At 37.4% G+C, this 17,979-nt stretch overlaps 1 protein-coding gene across 1 annotated transcript; it reads right to left on the reverse strand.

Annotated features, from left to right (window-relative positions):
- Window positions 1–4,009: 4,009 nt before the first annotated feature.
- LOC137741593 (chromatin-remodeling ATPase INO80) lies at window positions 4,010–17,615 on the reverse strand. The gene is made up of 23 exons (XM_068481287.2): window positions 17,233–17,615; window positions 16,950–17,037; window positions 16,387–16,771; window positions 15,837–16,269; window positions 15,501–15,701; window positions 15,235–15,345; window positions 14,493–14,914; window positions 14,268–14,376; window positions 14,066–14,146; window positions 13,821–13,993; window positions 11,872–11,997; window positions 11,156–11,317; window positions 11,017–11,074; window positions 10,260–10,490; window positions 9,964–10,110; window positions 8,054–8,605; window positions 7,643–7,900; window positions 7,438–7,545; window positions 6,629–6,723; window positions 6,376–6,532; window positions 4,872–5,069; window positions 4,600–4,758; window positions 4,010–4,488 (listed from the first exon to the last, which is right to left on the reverse strand). The coding sequence occupies exons 1-23, from the start codon at window positions 17,290–17,292 to the stop codon at window positions 4,273–4,275; spliced, it is 4,530 nt and encodes a 1,509-aa protein (XP_068337388.2). The 5' UTR covers window positions 17,293–17,615; the 3' UTR covers window positions 4,010–4,272.
- Between the last annotated feature and the right edge of the window lie 364 nt (window positions 17,616–17,979).

A 17,979-nucleotide genomic window follows, 5' to 3' on the forward strand; every position in this document is an offset into this window, starting at 1 on the left:
TCAAATCCATGACGCGCCGCGTGAAATACGAGCCTGAAAATCATTACTAATGTATCATATTGTTCTTACCTATGGTCTACAATTTTCATGTTTAAACGCAGCTATTATTAGTAGTCCAAAATACTAATCCACCGCTTTAGCCAACTTATCTATCATCATGTCTGCAATAACAAATTCCCCTTCAATAAAAAATATAAAAACTTTGGAAAAGTTTATAATGGACATGTTTTGGTAAGGCAGCTATTGTCTTAAGTTGGTATATTGGCTGCTTCAGCTAACCAATCTCAGTTCTCTTTCCTTAATGTATACAATTACAAATTTGGTATATTTATGCTATATTATATTGGCCAACTGCTCACTTCTTGGTGTACATGTGAAGATATACAGTATAGTGTATATAGGAAGAGAGTTACTAAATTATTGCTTTGCAGAAACAGTGATTATATATAATAATTCTAACATTAATTTTGCTTGTACTAGGTATGATTTGGATAGGTGAAAATTGGTTGAAAGGTCTAAAATAGTATTTATAATTATTATTTGTCTATCAAGAATGGTGCTTGGGGTGGAAGTATTGTTTTGAGGAGTAGACTGTAAGGGCTCACCTACACCTGAACCGCGAAGACTGATGAGAAGCCTTAGGGGCCAAGACAGATTAGGAGAGATCCCCATCGGTTAAACCGGCTGCCTTTATCACATAGATAATTAATTATCCATCCAGCTTGGGCATGCAAGAAAGCACAAAGTCTTTTGCAACTGCTAATTATATTAAAATTTAGTTTAGGTGAAACAAGAATGTTTAGAAAAAATTACACATTTATACGTTTGGTATATTGTGTTGGGTTGATAAGAAATATGAAAAATATCAAAATTCACATGATTGTTATCAGAGCATGACGCAGTGTGTTACCAATGTAGAAGTTTGTTAAAAATTTGATTGTGAATTCGTAATTAGCATTCCTGATTTCCAACTTGGTTCTGAAGAGGCATTTTCTAGGCACATATATTTGATCTTGCTTTAAATTTCAAAGAAGATAAATTTAGACTTGAAGCATTTCCACTATTGCTTAATCCCATGTTTAGTAGGTAGGATCTGGGACCGTATGATGCGCACTTGAATATGAGTACACGTCATGCTAATGAAGACTTTCCAGTCTGACATTTCCAATGTATGAATATTATTATTGTGTATCAAACCTTTTTTACTTTACATTCTACACGAGGACTGTACGATGAGATCAACTTTTATTGTGTATCAAACCTTTTTTACTTTTACATTCTACACGAGGACTGTACAATGTATGAATATAACTATCATTTTGTATTTTTTTTTTAAATTGTAAGAGACTTATTGCATACTTAAATGAACGCACATATATCCTTATTCTCCATGTTTTCATTATGTTCCTATACTTCATAGTATATGTCATTCTTTTTTTGCAATTTATGATGAAATTATATATATTTTAAGTATAAGCATACAATTATTTATACGAAATATAATATATTTACTTAAGTCCGCCTAGTCTGCCTAGGCGCTAGCCCGACTAGCGCCTAACGTCTTTTAGACCTTGGTTGGAGGCTACCAACAACCAATAGTGTGTGTAGAGTTGTGTAGTGTTTGGGCGTAGACTTGACTTCTTAACCAAATGATTGTGCACCGAGTGGGATGTTGGTTCAGTTAAACTCTTTTTTATGCCTTGAGGGAATGAGGACTTGACATCCAATGCGAAATAAATGTATGCCTAAGTAATAACTGAAACTGAAAGTACAAATGACAATAAAGAAAAGAAACTGGATGTAATCATTTTATGATAGATTTGAGATTACAAACATCTACAAAAGTGATTCTGAACTAAAAAGCCAGTTCACATGACTTGAAAAGTAAATAAATTTGAAAACGTAAAGATAATGCTAGAGGAGTCTACCAAGATCGCTGGTATCAAACTGGACTAAATAGGAAACATTGCCTCATAGAGGTGATCAGGGTGATTGGAATTGCACGTCAACCAATTCATACCACAAAGTGACAGAACCATAAAAAATTTAGATCTTAGGAATTGTAAACAATGTTTGTTTTGAAGGAAGGCTTTAGGATTGTAGCTGAAAAGCTAAAGGGTTTTACTGAAGAGCAATTTGGGTTTTGCTGACTGAAAATCAGTTGGGTTAATTGAAGGATCACTTGAAGTTTGTATAATTGTACAGATTAATTTTAACGGAAGTCTTGACTTGAAGGCCTCTAGCTCTATTTATCGGTAGTGGAGAATGAGCAACATTGATCTTATCACTAAGCTAGAGCATGGTAAATTGATCGTTTGGCATAGACAATGAATGCAATTTTTTATTGGTGGCCTTCGGTTGTGTCTTGTTCTGTTTCTCACGATTGCTATGTAACATCAGCATGTTAGATGATGTGTTTATCGGCATTCAAGAAAGTGAGATATTTCTAAGTCGGATTGTCTGCGTGACAGCCGCATTTCAGGGAAAGTTGACTCCGAGCCCTCGGATGGGTGTGGAGTGAAGTGGGTTGATCGTCGACATTGGGATATAATCCTAATTAGACTTAGAAGTTGGTGAACTGGAATCGTGTGATTTTGTGTGAATAAAAATTAATTGGCCCCATAGCATGCCTTGTTTTTATTTGTGACCGAAATAGTACAATATGTTTTTTTTTTTCTTCTTTCTAATTGGGACAGATCAAGAACAATTTGACCAGTCTCGAGTTTGGTGGTGGTAGCGGGATTAAATTTTGAACTTTGGCAAAATGCCTGCTCGTATTGCTAGAGATTTTCATGCTGCCTCCGATTTAGAATACAATAGCTCTTTTTGTTGCTGGGCCAGGGGTGATGGTGATCAATTGAACCCAGCAAGGTCCAAATGGACAGCAGGTGTACCCAACACAAGAGCTAGTGCTTCATGACCACCCTTTGTTTTATTTTATTTTTCAACAAGAACGGAAAATTCAAGTTGGAAAAAATTTCCACTGTTGACAACAACATGATATAATTTAATAAATAATATCTTGTGGAATTCAAGATTGAATTTGATTGTAATTCCTTACTTAATAGAGTTGATCTTCAAGTAAGAGAGTATAAAGATAGGGTTTAGTAATTAATTATATTTTTAATACCTTTGACTTTTCTCCTTGCCATGGGCACGAAGGCTTGATGAGATTGTACCCAACTCTTCAGGCCTCAAGAGATGTTGAACTGTGTGTGAATTAAATGTGGGCCTCGCCAATTAAATAAGGGCATTCTCATCTTTTGTTGGTAAAAGGCCACATGTTAGATCCAGGTTTTTTCAGATTATTTTTTGTTCCACAAATGCCCCTACACTTGATGTGATGCATGCAAGAAAGGGTATGAAGTGTATAAATCCGAAGTTGAGTAGGCGAGCAGGGAAATATTTCCTAATTTGCTATAAATTCTGGGCTTAGACTTGAAGTTAAAGTTTTTGGAAAATAGAAATAAATTACCTCTAGAACTTATTTAAGACTATTTAGAGGATTAAATAACTGAGAGTTTTAATGAAAAGTCTACTGTACTGTTCACTTTAACTAAAAACCATATTTTTACACTAAAAAGTGAATATACTATTCACTTTACCTTTTATTTTGTCCTTATCATTAAAACTCAAAGTTTTCAAACCCTTTTCATTAGTTTTCTTTAAATAAACCCAAAGACCAATAGAGAGAACCAAAGGGAACTGTACCCCATCCCCTAGTCGTCTTCTTTGCTTGCCTGCGAAGAGTTTATCGTTGTTGTCTTTTTCTCCTTGCCGCAGATATTCCTTTTTTTTTTAATTTTATTTAATTTTTTTTTTTTTTTTTCTACTGGGGCCGTGCTTGACTAAGTGGAATGGCTCGGCTAGAGTCGAGGCATGGGACAACGTGGCTGGGAGCCACGGTGCTGGAAGAGAATCAACTCGGCTGGAGTCGAGGCATAAGTGAAGGTGTGCATAAATTACTGCTGTTTAAGGTGTGCAAAAGAAGATGCAACCCTTCTCCATCTAACAATTTGAAGGCCACTGAGCCCTGAACGTATTATGAATATATTGTACAAACATCATACAGCTCTGGCTTTGTTTTCTGTAACTATGGTCCCGTCGTTTCCAGCCACAACGGGACCATCGACAAAACGACCTAGAAGTGAAGCTCTTGCTCATCACTCAATTACAATCATCTACAATGCATGATATTTCCAAGAAAATGGAATGCCCTTCTGATTGAGATATCTTGTGCCTGGGTTCTGCTCTGCAACTGCCAGATCCAAACTAACTCCGTGGTGGATACTGGGTCTGTTCTGAAAACGCAGTAAATGCCGGCTCAAGATTTTCGTTCACACTCTTCTTTGACCTCTTCGGCCTCTTGGGTTTCGTAGCTTGTGGATCAGTATTTGGTAAGGTATCATCCAACTCATATGTATCTAGTTCGTCCATGCTTTGTGAATTCTTCGGCCTTGTAGTTTGCTTGCCCGTTGCCACTTTTCTCTGTGCACACGTGATAATAAGCAGAACTCAAAGGAACATATATAAATAGCGATTATACTTTGCCAGTTGTTATACCTGTACATACAACGGATTCCAGATAAACGTCATTACCTTTTTATTATTAGATTTTGCTTTTTCCATATCTGGAGAGTCCTCATATCCGGTTCCCTGAGGTGCTGATGCAGGGTTTGTTAAATCTTCTAAAGAGGCATCACCTTCTGCATCCACTCGTATACCCTTCGTTTGTTTCTTCTTTTGTCTATCTTTAACCTGAAAAAACCATATGATACGAATTAGAATTACCAAATTTTTGAATGCAACACAGATTCTGTCACGAAATGAGCTAAAGTTCAAAAGAATTGAAAGACGAACTTAAACAGCACCTGTAACGGAATTTCTCTTAATTTCTGCTCCAACTGAGCATCATCCAGAAGTAAAGATACAACATCCTCAGGAGCCAAAATATCACCCTGAACATGACCACCCATCATTACAAGCTGCTGCACAGTATTTTTCTGACTTGCTCTTTGCAGGATCTTCTCTTCAACTGTTTCTTTACAAATAAGTCGGTACACGGTCACCTGCACGATGAATACGTGAAATCTATAATTATATTTACAGAACTCAAATGCATTTACATCTTCCAAATGGCTTGACCATACAATATGTAGAACCATTTGTAGGGTGCTTTGGTGACGCCTTGCTTATATGGCATCTCTCGTCTTGTTCCCTCTTACGTAATCATTCAATAAAATTTATAATTTGGCTTTTATTGGTATCCCACTTTCCGCCCTGAACTTAAATTAGTTCAGTTTACCCCATGTGCTTTCATCTTGTGTCTCATATTACCCTCTCCGTCATATAAACCATTAGTTTGCTTACATTTTTAGTAATTTTATAAATTTTAGATTGTAGAAAAAGAAATAGCATACCCACCACCCTAACCATCCCCATCTCATGTCCGCATGGGCAAACCCACCCACTCTCCTCCCCTACACAGCATCCTTACCCCATTTCCCCGCAGACGCAACGCCTCTCTCCCGCCACTACCCCTTCCCCATTCCCCTAATGCCTACTTCCAAATTACCCAGTTGTCTAATATTTCAAACCTAATGGAGATGTTAATGAACTTTCACATATACCCAAAGATATTAAGAAGCTTAATATGTCTAATAACAAATTAAAAGCCATAAAATTTGGAAATAAGACCACCAAAAATGAAATTTCATATTTGGAGTATTTGGATCCTTTTGAGAGGAGGAAGTTGGTTTGTGGGCGGTGGGGATTTGTTTCAGTTTGGTTCACCAGGAAGGGGGAGTTTGGGATTGGCCCGATTACATGGTGAGGTTTGTCTGGGGTGCAATGGTTTGGATGATGAACGGGGCTGGGTGGGCCATGGCACTGAAATTTTAAGGGATGGGGGTGAGTGGTGGAATCAATAGGGGAAGGGGGTTGGTGGTGGCTGCGATAGGGGAGTGGATTTGGTGGTGGCGGTTGGTAGGATGGTGTAGAGGCTTATTTTATTAAAGCTTTCAAACTTTTTTTTTACTTTATCAAAAGATTTCTTTTTTCTCAGGCATTTTTCTAGATTTTTATTGTAAATTTAAAAAAAAAAAAAAAAAAAAAAAACGTATCCAAATGGTGATATACCATCGGACCTGTAGGCCCTAAATATGTCACACAAGCAAACTAATTTTAATAATGGAAATATGTTAACGTAGGATGCAGGATGAATGCACAGGAAAAAAAGTAACCCAGTTACAACTGCAGGGAGAAAATAGCGTTTTTGTCAGAACACAGAGGGATATTAATAAATTGTCTTTATCAAAGAAAACAAAATTTGGAAAACCAAAAGTCTATGGTTGGATTCAGCAAACAAAAACTCACATCTTTTGTCTGACCCAGCCGATGAGCTCTATCCATTGCCTGTAGATCCAGGGTTGGATTCCAATCACTTTCATAAAATATGACAGTATCAGCCGCTGTCAAGTTAATGCCAAGTCCACCAGCTCTTGTACTCAGCAGGAACACAAAAATATCACTCCTGCAAGAAGACAATCATCTAATATGTTAATGAACAAGTGTGAGATGAAAACAGACACTGCTCATCAAAGCCTTCATCTGATCATGAAATCCCTACCGTTGCTGAAAGTCTCTGACCATGTCTCGCCGATCCATAATGGTGGAGGATCCATCAAGTCGTAAGTATTTATATTTCCTGTAGTTCATGTAGTCCTGCATTTCGAGTTATCAAAATGAGAAATACAAATTGTACTATGGGGCTGTAAAAGGTTCCAAAAGGACAGGCTGTCTAGCAAATAACTCAATTAACTTAAGCATGATGGGAACATCTAATTCAAGTTTGTCAGACCATCTTACTTATCAACAGGTACAAAATTAAAGGGCAACTACCCTAAATAAACATTCCCTAAGGCACATAAAGAACGCATCATGTATTAACTGTGTTTTAAAAAACGCGCCTTAAGGAGAGCCTAGGCAGCTTTGGAGGTGGGCAATGATGAAAATGCCTCTGCCCAGCAGGAGTAGGCTTAAACTCTCCTAGACATGGTCGAGGAGCGCCTAGGCAGCTGAGGTGCAGCTGAAGCGTTCCACTGGGCGTTCTTTTTATAAATAAATAAGAAACTACCCAAACCCAAAATGACGTTTTGGGCAGGGTTTTTAAATTAAAACCAAATGTTTGAGTTAAACTTGTTTGTTGACTTGCGCACTTTTGAATGACAATATATTTGTTTTACAAAGTATTATATTGTTTATATATAATTATATGTTAATAATTTTGGTCCCAAGAGGCAATCGCCTCCCACCTAGCTTTCGCCTGGGCGGGGTTATCCATGAAACTTTAATAGTTACGTATGGTTGAAATGGGAACCAAATTATATAACCCAATGTGAACCCACAAACCTAGAACAACCATAAGAAATGAATTACCTCAAGAATATTCAGCATCTTTGTCATTTGAGCAAACAAGAGAACACGATGGTTGTCCGCCCTCAAGCGTTTCAACAGTATATCAAGCGTCTGAAGTTTCCCAGAATCCTATATATAAAGTAGAAAAGCTCATCTTTTCAAAAACACAAAAAAAAGTGGTCACTAAAGAATATGAAAGAAACTAAAAAAGGATAAGCAGTCCTACGGTGAGCAATTTTGCTGGGTCAAAGCTTTGCATAGGAGGACAAGAACCAAAAATCTTGTACGTTAACTGAAGAGCCGGACGTGAAACAGTCAGTTCAGAATCAATCTGTTGTATTAAATGATGTGGAGTCTCAGGTTTTCTGGGTCCATTAAAGTCAGATGTGCGTGCAAACCCAGTAAACAACCTCTTCACCCAAGGGTATTGTAGTTCTTCAATCATTTTGTAAGCAAAGTTTCTGTCTGAGCAATGGGCATTGACCTATCAACATTATACAATCTTGATCAAGTAAACATCAATCTAGTGTTAACAAAGATAACAACAATTTTTTTGCTGTTCCTTTAGGTCAATCTGAATAACCACAATAATTCTAAGGAAAAAAATGAAAGTAAAATGAATTAAGTATAAACATACCGGGGGAGCTCTAGTTCGTGGGATGAATGTGTATGCTGAATGAAGAAGCCTAGTGTTAGAGAGTAGCCTGTCACTATGAGAGACAACTAAAGCCTCGAATGGATCATCACCAGGGCCTGTAGCCAATTTCTTTTGAAGAAAGTTAGTTACAGATCTTGAAGGCATCAGCAACATTCGTGTAACAGCTCTCACTTTTCCACTTTCAAGATAACTGCATTCAGAATCATCATCCATGGTTTCCATTAGTGAGTCCACAATTCCATCCAAAAATTGTCGGTCCCATCTCACAATGGAAAACATCAGTCGCTCCATAAAAGAACCAGTTCCTAGAAATGCCACCTCAGCAGGGGACAGATCCATCATACGAGTAAAGCCAAAAGTTCCACTTCCAAAGGATGAGCTATTCTCTTGCAAGAGTGTCGATTGATAAACATTTCCCGGTGAAAATATGTTAAAATATTTCTCAAAAGATTCTTTGTAGACACCATGTTGAACTGCTGAGCACAAAGTTTCAGAGCTCCAGAGAATTTCTTGATAGAAAAGTTTAGGGATCTGGATGAAACAAAGAAAATCCGTTTAAAAGTTTAGTCAGTACGTAAGTTACGAAAAGTAAAAACACAAATGTCAGTGCATGGACGCAGCTGCTTCAATTTATTTCTGCAGGTGAATAAGTATATTGGAAATACTCCTATGTCAGAAACAATTATTGTGCTAGCAGTTCTGTACAATAAATAACATCATATTACTCAATAGAAGCAGGTATTGAATTTCCTCTTCAGATATCATTAAAAATATCCACTTCTAAATACAGGTCCAATCTGCATTTATTTAAAGGAACATTTCTAAGAGGTTAAAGAACGAGAAGGAACTTAATTTCTAAAGGTTATAAGAACACAAAGGAACATTTTTGACATAGCTTTGAACGACTTGAAAGTACCAAGTTTCATGGTCCATCATGATTGTAGGATACATATCTTTAGCTCACTACCTTACAACTTAAACTTTTGAAAATAATGGTGAACCAATAAGCATATCATTCAGAAAAGCATTCCTGAGCTTGAATCCTGCAATTGAACCTAACATAGGTTGCATTTCACATGTATGGCTTTAGTGGTGGAGAGAGAACCCACATGTGAAGTTATGTTCAAATCAAAATATAAATAAATTCTTGGCTCACATGAAAAGAGTTAAAGAACTAGATTTGACTTCACAATGGAAGAGAAGCCCGATAAAGTATACATGACATGACTGACAAGAATAAGTTATGTCATGCAATATTAGTTTGCGTGGTCAAACATTAGTTTAGGTATGTTGTCTTTGGTTTTTTATTTCACTTCGATAAATCATCTCTTAAGATTACAAGATATGGGGGAGCCAGTAAATTTGGAGATGTAAAATATGAAACTTCTGACTCAATCTCAGTACACAGTACATACAAATCATTGAAATCAAATGCCATTTCATTTCCCCTTGCACTTTCTGACCAGCTCTAATGACTCCTTTAAACTTTAAAATCTAATAGAGTACCCCCTGGACTTCTAAATCAAGTTAAATAGCTCAAACAATCAACAATATATGGAAAGTACAAGTGCAGATCACGTTAAAATTATTTTTTGCGCCAGAAAAATGACATGAAATGGTGTTATGCCTGCAAATTACTCATCAAATAATGGAATTACCCATGAGCCTCCCTCTATTTCAACTTTCACTCCCCCGCCCTCCCCACAACACCTACATACCACCCTCTCTTTCTTTCTCTCTCCCATTTTGTTCATTGACCAGTATGTCATGTGTAGTGTGCAAGCCAAGTGATTATTTCACCTATGCACTAAAGAAAACTTATTTCCTTTTAAAGTACACAAAAGAAAACTACATAATTGCGTAACAGGAAAAAGGATCTAGGAAAGTACCGAATATGTTATAGGATTTTGACCTCCTGAGTAGTGCACGTCCTCCAACTCCCCAAATGGAGGAGCTAGAAGAGAATTTGGTATCTCACTAAAGTACAGATATGTACTTCCTTCATTCCTCTCAAATAACTCAGGATGGTTGCAGACCTATCATTGCGCAAATAGAACACTTGATATGGACAATATTATAGAAAATAGAACATAATTAAAACACATTTAATAATTATACCGCATCCTATAGACTACATAAATTTATGACAAGAAAACCACAATGAATATCAAGTTAGATAGCATACCTTTCTCAGCTGAATGACAATATTCATCAAATTCAAAATTTTCTTCTCATTAAGATGACCGCGATTGCTGTCAAACAACTCAGCAAGAGATATTTTGTTCTTGATAGCTTGATAAAAATCTTGCTGCCGAGAGCTCAACTTGCAGTGCACGGTAACCTCAGTTTTCCTGGTCAGCTCAGAAACCACATCTGTTTTAACTCGGCGCAGCATGAATGGCTTTAAAATGGAATGCTGTAAGGAGAATAACAACAGAAGTAGTTAGAAGCGTTCCAGCAAATTTCAGATCTCATAGCACAGGTCAGATATTGGGATGACAGAGAGGTGTGAAGCAGCAACGCTGGGATCACTACAAAAGATTAAACCAGTACATACACCCATTATGTACAGTCTACGGATACATAAGATGGAATGGTGAAATAGGAAATGATATCATATAAGCCTCGTGATTTCTACAATACAGAAAGTTATAGTTTGGTCAATATTGTCAAACAAAAAACATAATGAACTCTTTTCTAGTCAGAATGATCCATAAAAGTTTCTTCGACGCACACTGGTTTTAGTCAGAATTTTAAAGTGGACTATATACATTTTTCCTATTCACAAATTACAGATCTTGCAAACAGGAGATATTTGACAGACCAGCATTTTTCAAAAATTATCAAATTAGGAACATTAGATCAGACCGAAGGGCAAGGAAGAACTGCAATCAATCCAAAAATTTATTAATCATTACATGTATCAGAGTCAGGGTACTAACCAATCTGTTAAGCTGGTGCTCATTCAAAGTACCCCCATGTTCCGCATGGTTTTCAATTCTGGAAATATTTGAGAAAATAATTAATTAACAAAAATACTTTGAGGTTTGTAGGCACGAATTTCGGGTCCAAAATGCATACCCTTTTGAAAACCACTCATTGAATTGTTCATGGCTGTCAAACAACGTTGGCATAATGAAATGTAGTAGAGCCCACAACTCTGCCATATTATTTTGGATAGGTGTACCGGTAAGTAGCAAACGATTTCGACAATTAAAGCCTAGAAGTGTCTTCCATCTTATGCTGTAAGATCAAATATCAAATGAGATATGGATGAGCACGCTTAATATAAGAATGAAATAAATGAAATCTGACTAAATGGGATTTTTCAAATGTCAGCAGTTGTAGTTGAGTCGTACTTAATATAAATGGTAGGTCCTAGGATCAAGGGGAACCAAACCACAAATATTATCAAATCTACAAGAATGTAAAATCAATGAGTTGTAGGAAACTACTTCCATAAGAGATTTCCATGCTGGGACAACTAAAAACACGTCATGTACACCCCTGGACACTTCTTTGGATGCTCAAATCATAAACATTCATTTACTTAGAATATTTGGCACCCTAAGATGAACATGGTTTCTTAAACAATACAAAAACAAAAACACCCAGTAGACATGAAAATCTAAGGATATTTGGCACTCCAATAATAAAATGGTTTCTTAAATTTGTTTCACCTTGTGGCACCTGGTATCACTTCATCATAAACTCAATATACCACAATAATGGAGGACCACGGAGTATGATTATGTTCAAACCCCTTAATAAACATCAAAGAAGATTTCAGTCCAAACCTGTTAGAACTTTTGATTGCTTGGGCTTCATCTAATACCATATACTGCCATTTCACACGTTTAAAATACTTTTCATCAGCCACTAGCAGCTGGTAGCTGGTAATGAGAATATGAAATCCAGCATCCCTGCAAAGAAGTTAAAAGGACTTAATCATTTGATAAAATAACAGAAAACAAGGCAGGGGATTGCTTGGGTGGATGACTAGCATGCTTTACCATATATAAATCATAAACAAAAGAGTGCTTTTCAAAGGGTGCAGTATTCTTTACTAGAATTGAGTTCAACTGCTGAGTGGTAAGCAAGGAAATACGCAATTCTGTTTTTTCTTTGTTTCAATTTGAAGTTTCTTTTGATTTTCAATTAACTTGGGTACAGTTCCTGTGTATTTGGGTTTCACCCATATAATCAAGTTTTACTTGGTGAAGAAAAGGGAAAGAAAAGGAACAAGAGTATCAAGAGACCAACTCATGACAAAATGAAGAGTTCAGCAACACACATGACGACATGCAATTGATTTGGCAGAGGCCAGCATACTAAGCTTCTGTGCCCTAAAGGTCACTTCTAGATATTATGCGTGGTGCATGCAAAAACAATCAAATCAATATGCATATATTTACTTGGGTGCTGTTATTGGCACCCCAAAATAGTCAATCTGCACTCCCCCCATGAGAAACTTAGGGAAGAAATAACACTTGGGAGAAATGCAGAAGGACTTTTTGGAACAGATCCCTTTTACTTTTCTATGATGTATACAGTTTTGTGCTCCACAGTTTTTGCTACTTTGGTTTCCCAAATTTCAAAGAATCAGTCAATCCCCTATTGTGTCCTTAATGTTTTCTGCCCAAGGGATACTAGCACAACAATAAAAAACCACCACATATTGTTGTAAAGTAAACTTCCTTACATGGTTAGCCATAGTAAATTGTACAGTAATACTTTTTAATATAGCTAAAATATCTAAGAACAACAAAATTACCAAGACACAGAATTAATGGAATAGGACACCATCCAGGGCCAGCTCATGGATAAAGCAACTTAAGCAGTCGCCTAAGGCCCCATTAAGTTAAGGCGTACTTTTGAGAAATAAAAATTTAGTGACACTCTAATTACCGTTCTCTCTACCCCTCCAAATCTTATTTGTCACTAATCTAGGGATGACTTCCAATGCTACTGATTGATTTGAGGAGGCTTTTTCAATTATTGACCATTTTATGTATCAATGAAATACAATGGCCTAGCAAAACAACCCTATTCATTTCTTATTCAATGGCTTTAAAGGTGTAATTTCCCAAATAAGCATTCAATGAAACACAATGACCTAAATCTTCAGTCCACACCAATATGACCTAAGAGGAGTTGGTCTAGCAGTCAGGTCCTTGGTTTGCTCCCAAGTGGTCTGCGGTTCAACTCTCTCCTACGGTACCCACCTAGCAAATGCTAGAGTTTCTCGCTCCCCAAATGTTGTGGGGTCAAGCGGGGGGCCTAGTGATTAGTCTGGTCAAAGACTCGGATTCACGAGTTTAAAAATGATTAACTGAAACAATGTTTTCTTTTAAAGAGCTATAAGAAGAAATTATACAAATCTTGCTGGAGTTACAACCAGTTTTGCAGGTCCTACCGTTTTTTTCTTACATAGTGTTTTCTAAAACCTATATAGTTCTTTGTTTTATCAGTATTGTTTTCTTTGTTCACAATTACTTTTTCTAAAAGTAAAGAAATATGATTTAGCTAAGAAAAGTAAAGAAATATGATTTAGCTAAGAAACTTTTGATATATAAAACTTAGTTAATATATTCCTTATAAACACTAAATTTTCCATCTAAGGCCTCAAACTGTTGCAAGCCTGCTCAGACACTGTCTCAAGCACTAATCTACTTCTAAGACCAGCCAGTTTCATATTATTCTTCTCTTGAAAGTGTAAAATAATAGCAAGGGCAAAGAAAATTACCTGCGGTACAGTTTTTTAGCAGTGATCTTTTTCCTAAGTACCTGACGCTCGTTAAGTCCTCCCCAGTATGGAAGAGTTTTTAAGTCAGGGCAGAAACGACTAATTTCATCTGCCCAGTTGTTCAAGACAGAGGCAGGAGCAACAACCAGAAAAGGCCCCCAAATATTTTTCTCCTGGATAGGACAAGAAACCCAAGTTACACCAAAGACAATCATTATGCAAAAAACACCAAGTCGAACTATTACCTCAGCCAAATGAGCCAAAAATGCCATCGCCTGGATGGTCTTTCCTAGGCCCATCTCATCAGCAAGGATGCCATTTAAACCCTGATAAACAGAAGAAAAGAAAAGAAAGAAATGAACCCTATAAACAAATCAAGAGAAACGAATCAAGGAATTTAAACTGTACTTGTACATATTATGTGTATCCATTTGGGTACAGACGAACCTGCTCATAGCAATTAACCAACCACTGGAGGCCTTTTAGTTGATATTCTTTAAGGGATCCTTTGAACAACTCCGGTGTCTGAACAGTTGATGTTACAGGCATTGTGGAACTGCACATATAATAATAGAAACATTATCAACTTGACTGAAAAAGCCTTGCCTCCAATTTCCTGATAGAGTCCAAAAGAAAGGCAATACTAAAACAATAAAGGAAAGAGTAACTGACGGGTTATGTAGATCTATGCTACTAGCTCCAGCAACATCGTGTGCTGCCTCAGGTTCAGCATCTTCACATAGCTTCAAATACTCATTATCAAACTCACTAGTTATCTTTTTCTGCTTTGAAACTGCATCTTGTGCTGCTTTAAAAGCCTCCTTCTTCAGTTCAGCTTCCTCAGGGTCTTCTTCCTCATTAGCTTCATCATCTGAGGAGCTTAAAGATGCTTTTTCCTCCATTTTTTTTCCATCGCCAACAGGCAGATCTTCTGATGGCTGTGAACTTGACTTGTTCTGCATAAAGTGACTGTAAAGTTCCGTCTGTTGTATAAGAAAATTGAGCCTTTGCTGCTGTCTCTTTGCTTCTCGAAGCTCCTGTTCGCGCCTCAAAGCTTCAGCTGCTTCTTTTTCCTCTTTCTTCCTCACTTCCGCCTGCAAGTGTCCATATTTAAAATTAAAATAAAAAATGACCAAGTTTTGTCAAAAGAAAGAAAAAAAACAGATAGTAAGTACGCATTACAACCAAATAATGCAGGATAGCCTTCCATACTGATAATAATCAAAATTATTGACAGTTAAATCTCTAAGGGAATGATCTGACAGAAGATCTAGAACTTAGACATATTTCAAGAAAATGAATATCAGGCAACTACACATCATTAAAGATGACTAAATTTAAGAGCAATAGGATAAAAAGGCATGCATATACTTCTTGCACTCAATTCCCTTCAGAAAGGAGAAAGGAAGGATACCATCTCTTTATCTATTCTCTTCCAAAATAGTAGCATATCTCTGGCTAGTTTCCTTGTACGAATTGCAGCACCCCTCATCAGTTTAAGAGATCTACTGACCTTCAATTTCACCTACAAAAAATAAAAAGGTAGACAGCTTCAGTATAAGAACTACCAATGCCATCTGATGAAAACCAATCCCCAAGTTTGGGTATCGAAATCCACATCTCACATTCTGTGCAGGGGAAACAAGTAGAAGACTACATAGGGCATACACATATAAGTACCTCTCTTTGACAGTTCTCTGAGACCCTCTTAGCATAACCTAGTTGCCTCTGGTGGAAATTCGAAAAAATCCTATGATGCCTTGGCATGTCTCTTCTTACTATGTTTACCCAAACTTTTCCAATCTTGTCCATTTCCTCCTTCTCAATCACATAAGGGTCTTTAATAACCTTTTGCTTCTTCGGTAGACTTCTTTCAATGATCTGCAGGACAAAACATTAATGAGAAACCAGCCCAAGATATCACATGAAAAGGAAGACACGCCTACAACCCAGCCTATACCCACCAGCAAAGAAACATTATTGTCCCGAGATAATCATAAGTGAAGGAACACAAACCTCATATGTGTCTCCTTTCTCCAAAACTTTCACATAGTAGACCTGTAAAACTCCACCTTCAGACAAAATAGATCTCTTTATATTTCCAGCTGCACCCTCTGGGATGGAAGAGTTTAACCCAATATCAGAGACCTTGAGGCTGAACTTTTGGGCTGAATTTGAAGTGGATGATGCCTTTAGTCTAGCTTGAAGGGATTCATACTGGGGATGGGGATCGCCCATCCCTGCCTGGTTTTTAGGCCCCAACCTTTTGTCACTAGTCATCATTTCTGCCAAGGATCCCAAGTCTAACGTGCCTCTTAAGTAAACTTCCTCCACCCGAAAATCTGAAAAGCTCGGTAAGTGCAAAGACGACACCAGCTTATCGTAAATTGGTGGAATCCTGTAAGTGATACCATCTCCTATATCCAGATAAGGAGGTTCATAGATTATTCTGCATGAAATACAGAGACGAAAATATAATAACCAAATAATTTAATAAAATCATCATGCACATGCTTAGCAATTGGAATAACTCATGCTGAAAAGGAAACTAGAAGAGAAAGCAAACCTATCGGTGCCACGTTGTGGTACCAAATCTGCATCATGGTGGTTCCCGGGTTTTTGAGGATTAGAATCATTGAGCCACTCTGATGAGGTTTCCATTTCATATATCCCTCCCCGGTGCTCATTGCCCAGTTTCCTAGATTTTAAACCCTTATTACTCTTTGGAACTGGAATCCCCGTCTGAATTGGTGCAGGACTCGATGAGGAATCCTTGAACCTCCTTTTGTACTTCTGAATGTGTTCTCCAAGCATTGATCGATACCTTTCCTCTGTAATGCGTGTCCCGTAATAACTGTCATCATCCTCGTAGTCACTATTTTGGGATCGCCTTCTTTTTTTAACTGAACTCAGTTCTCTGTCAGACATCATCCCATTACCTACAGCTCCATCTACACATGCAACCGGCAAAAAAATCACAAACATGCACATCTATAAGTCCGCAAATCACCATTCCAACCGACAACAACCATACACAAATGTATATCACACATGCAAATTTTCAAGCAGAAAAACAAATAAATTTGGTCATAAAAAGCTTAACTCCAAAAACTAAGACAAATTGCCCACCTTGGCTACCTCTGCTCTCATCCTGACTACTATTTCCATAATAATCGAAATCGTCATCCGGTCGGGGAACTTGAAAGTTCATCAAAGACTACAATGTGCAACAAAAATCAACAAACTTTAGTCCAAAAAATAATAAAATTCAACATGCCCAATTCAAAAACAAGTGAATTATAAACATTAGAGCACAAAATTTACCAATTCAAAGAAAAAGCAAAAAGGGCAAGAAACGCTGTAATTCGAGCAAACAAAGAGAACCCATGCGAGAAAAATTCAAGGGACAAACCTCAAGATTGAAAAGGTTGGAGTAGGAGAGAGAATCCTTGGGTTGCTTCCGGTGGTCCATGTGCTTTGGGGTCGAACAGGCGACCTAGGTCTTTCCAGAACGCCGAACCGGCGGCCGTCGCCGATTAGGTCGTCAATTGCAGCCAAACCTCTGCTTTCACGGCCCCAATTTGTATGGCGGATCCTCAGTCGCAGCCCCTCCGTCACGGTTCAAATAGCCAGATTGTTCGAGGAAGTAAGTCCTTCCTTGCTATAGTATATAAGACGAGTAGATTTTGATTGGGTGCCTCTGGCCATCACAGCCCCAGTTTTCTCTGTCACCGCCTACGGGAAAGGGGAAAGAGAAAAGCACTAAATTGTTACGATGGTCCCTCGACTATACCTGAATTGGACTTTGGTACTTGAACTTTAATTGTATTTGCATTCATCATCGAATTAGTTCTCGCTCTAGTGATTTTTAAGAATGATTTATATGGCAAATAGTCTCTGAACTTAACTCACACTATCAGGATGATTCTTAAAATTAAAAATTCATAAATATAGTCCTTGAAAATAGGTGTCACAAATCAATATGATTTTTCCGTCACAATTCTTATGTACAAATATGGCACATAAATAGAGCCCACAAGATGTAAAAGCTTTTATCACAAATGGTACTTGAAATTAATCCGCACGAGATGGATCCTTAAATTGAAAATCGATCAACGTAGTCTTTAAAAATAGGTGTCACAAATTAATATGGTCATTC

Source organism: Pyrus communis, chromosome 11, assembly GCF_041283825.1.
Source record: "Pyrus communis isolate YQ-2024b chromosome 11, ASM4128382v1, whole genome shotgun sequence".
NCBI classification, from domain to species: Eukaryota; Viridiplantae; Streptophyta; class Magnoliopsida; order Rosales; family Rosaceae; genus Pyrus; species Pyrus communis.

Coding starts and splice junctions, on each gene's coding strand:
- LOC137741593 (XM_068481287.2), bottom strand. CDS start 17,292: ATGGACCACCGGAAGCAACCCAAGGATTCTCTCTCCTACTCCAACCTT. Junction 16,772..16,949: donor TGAGAGCAGAGGTAGCCAAG/GTGGGCAATTTG, acceptor TTGCATGTGTAG/ATGGAGCTGTAGGTAATGGG. Junction 4,489..4,599: donor CAAAATCTAATAATAAAAAG/GTAATGACGTTT, acceptor ACGTGTGCACAG/AGAAAAGTGGCAACGGGCAA.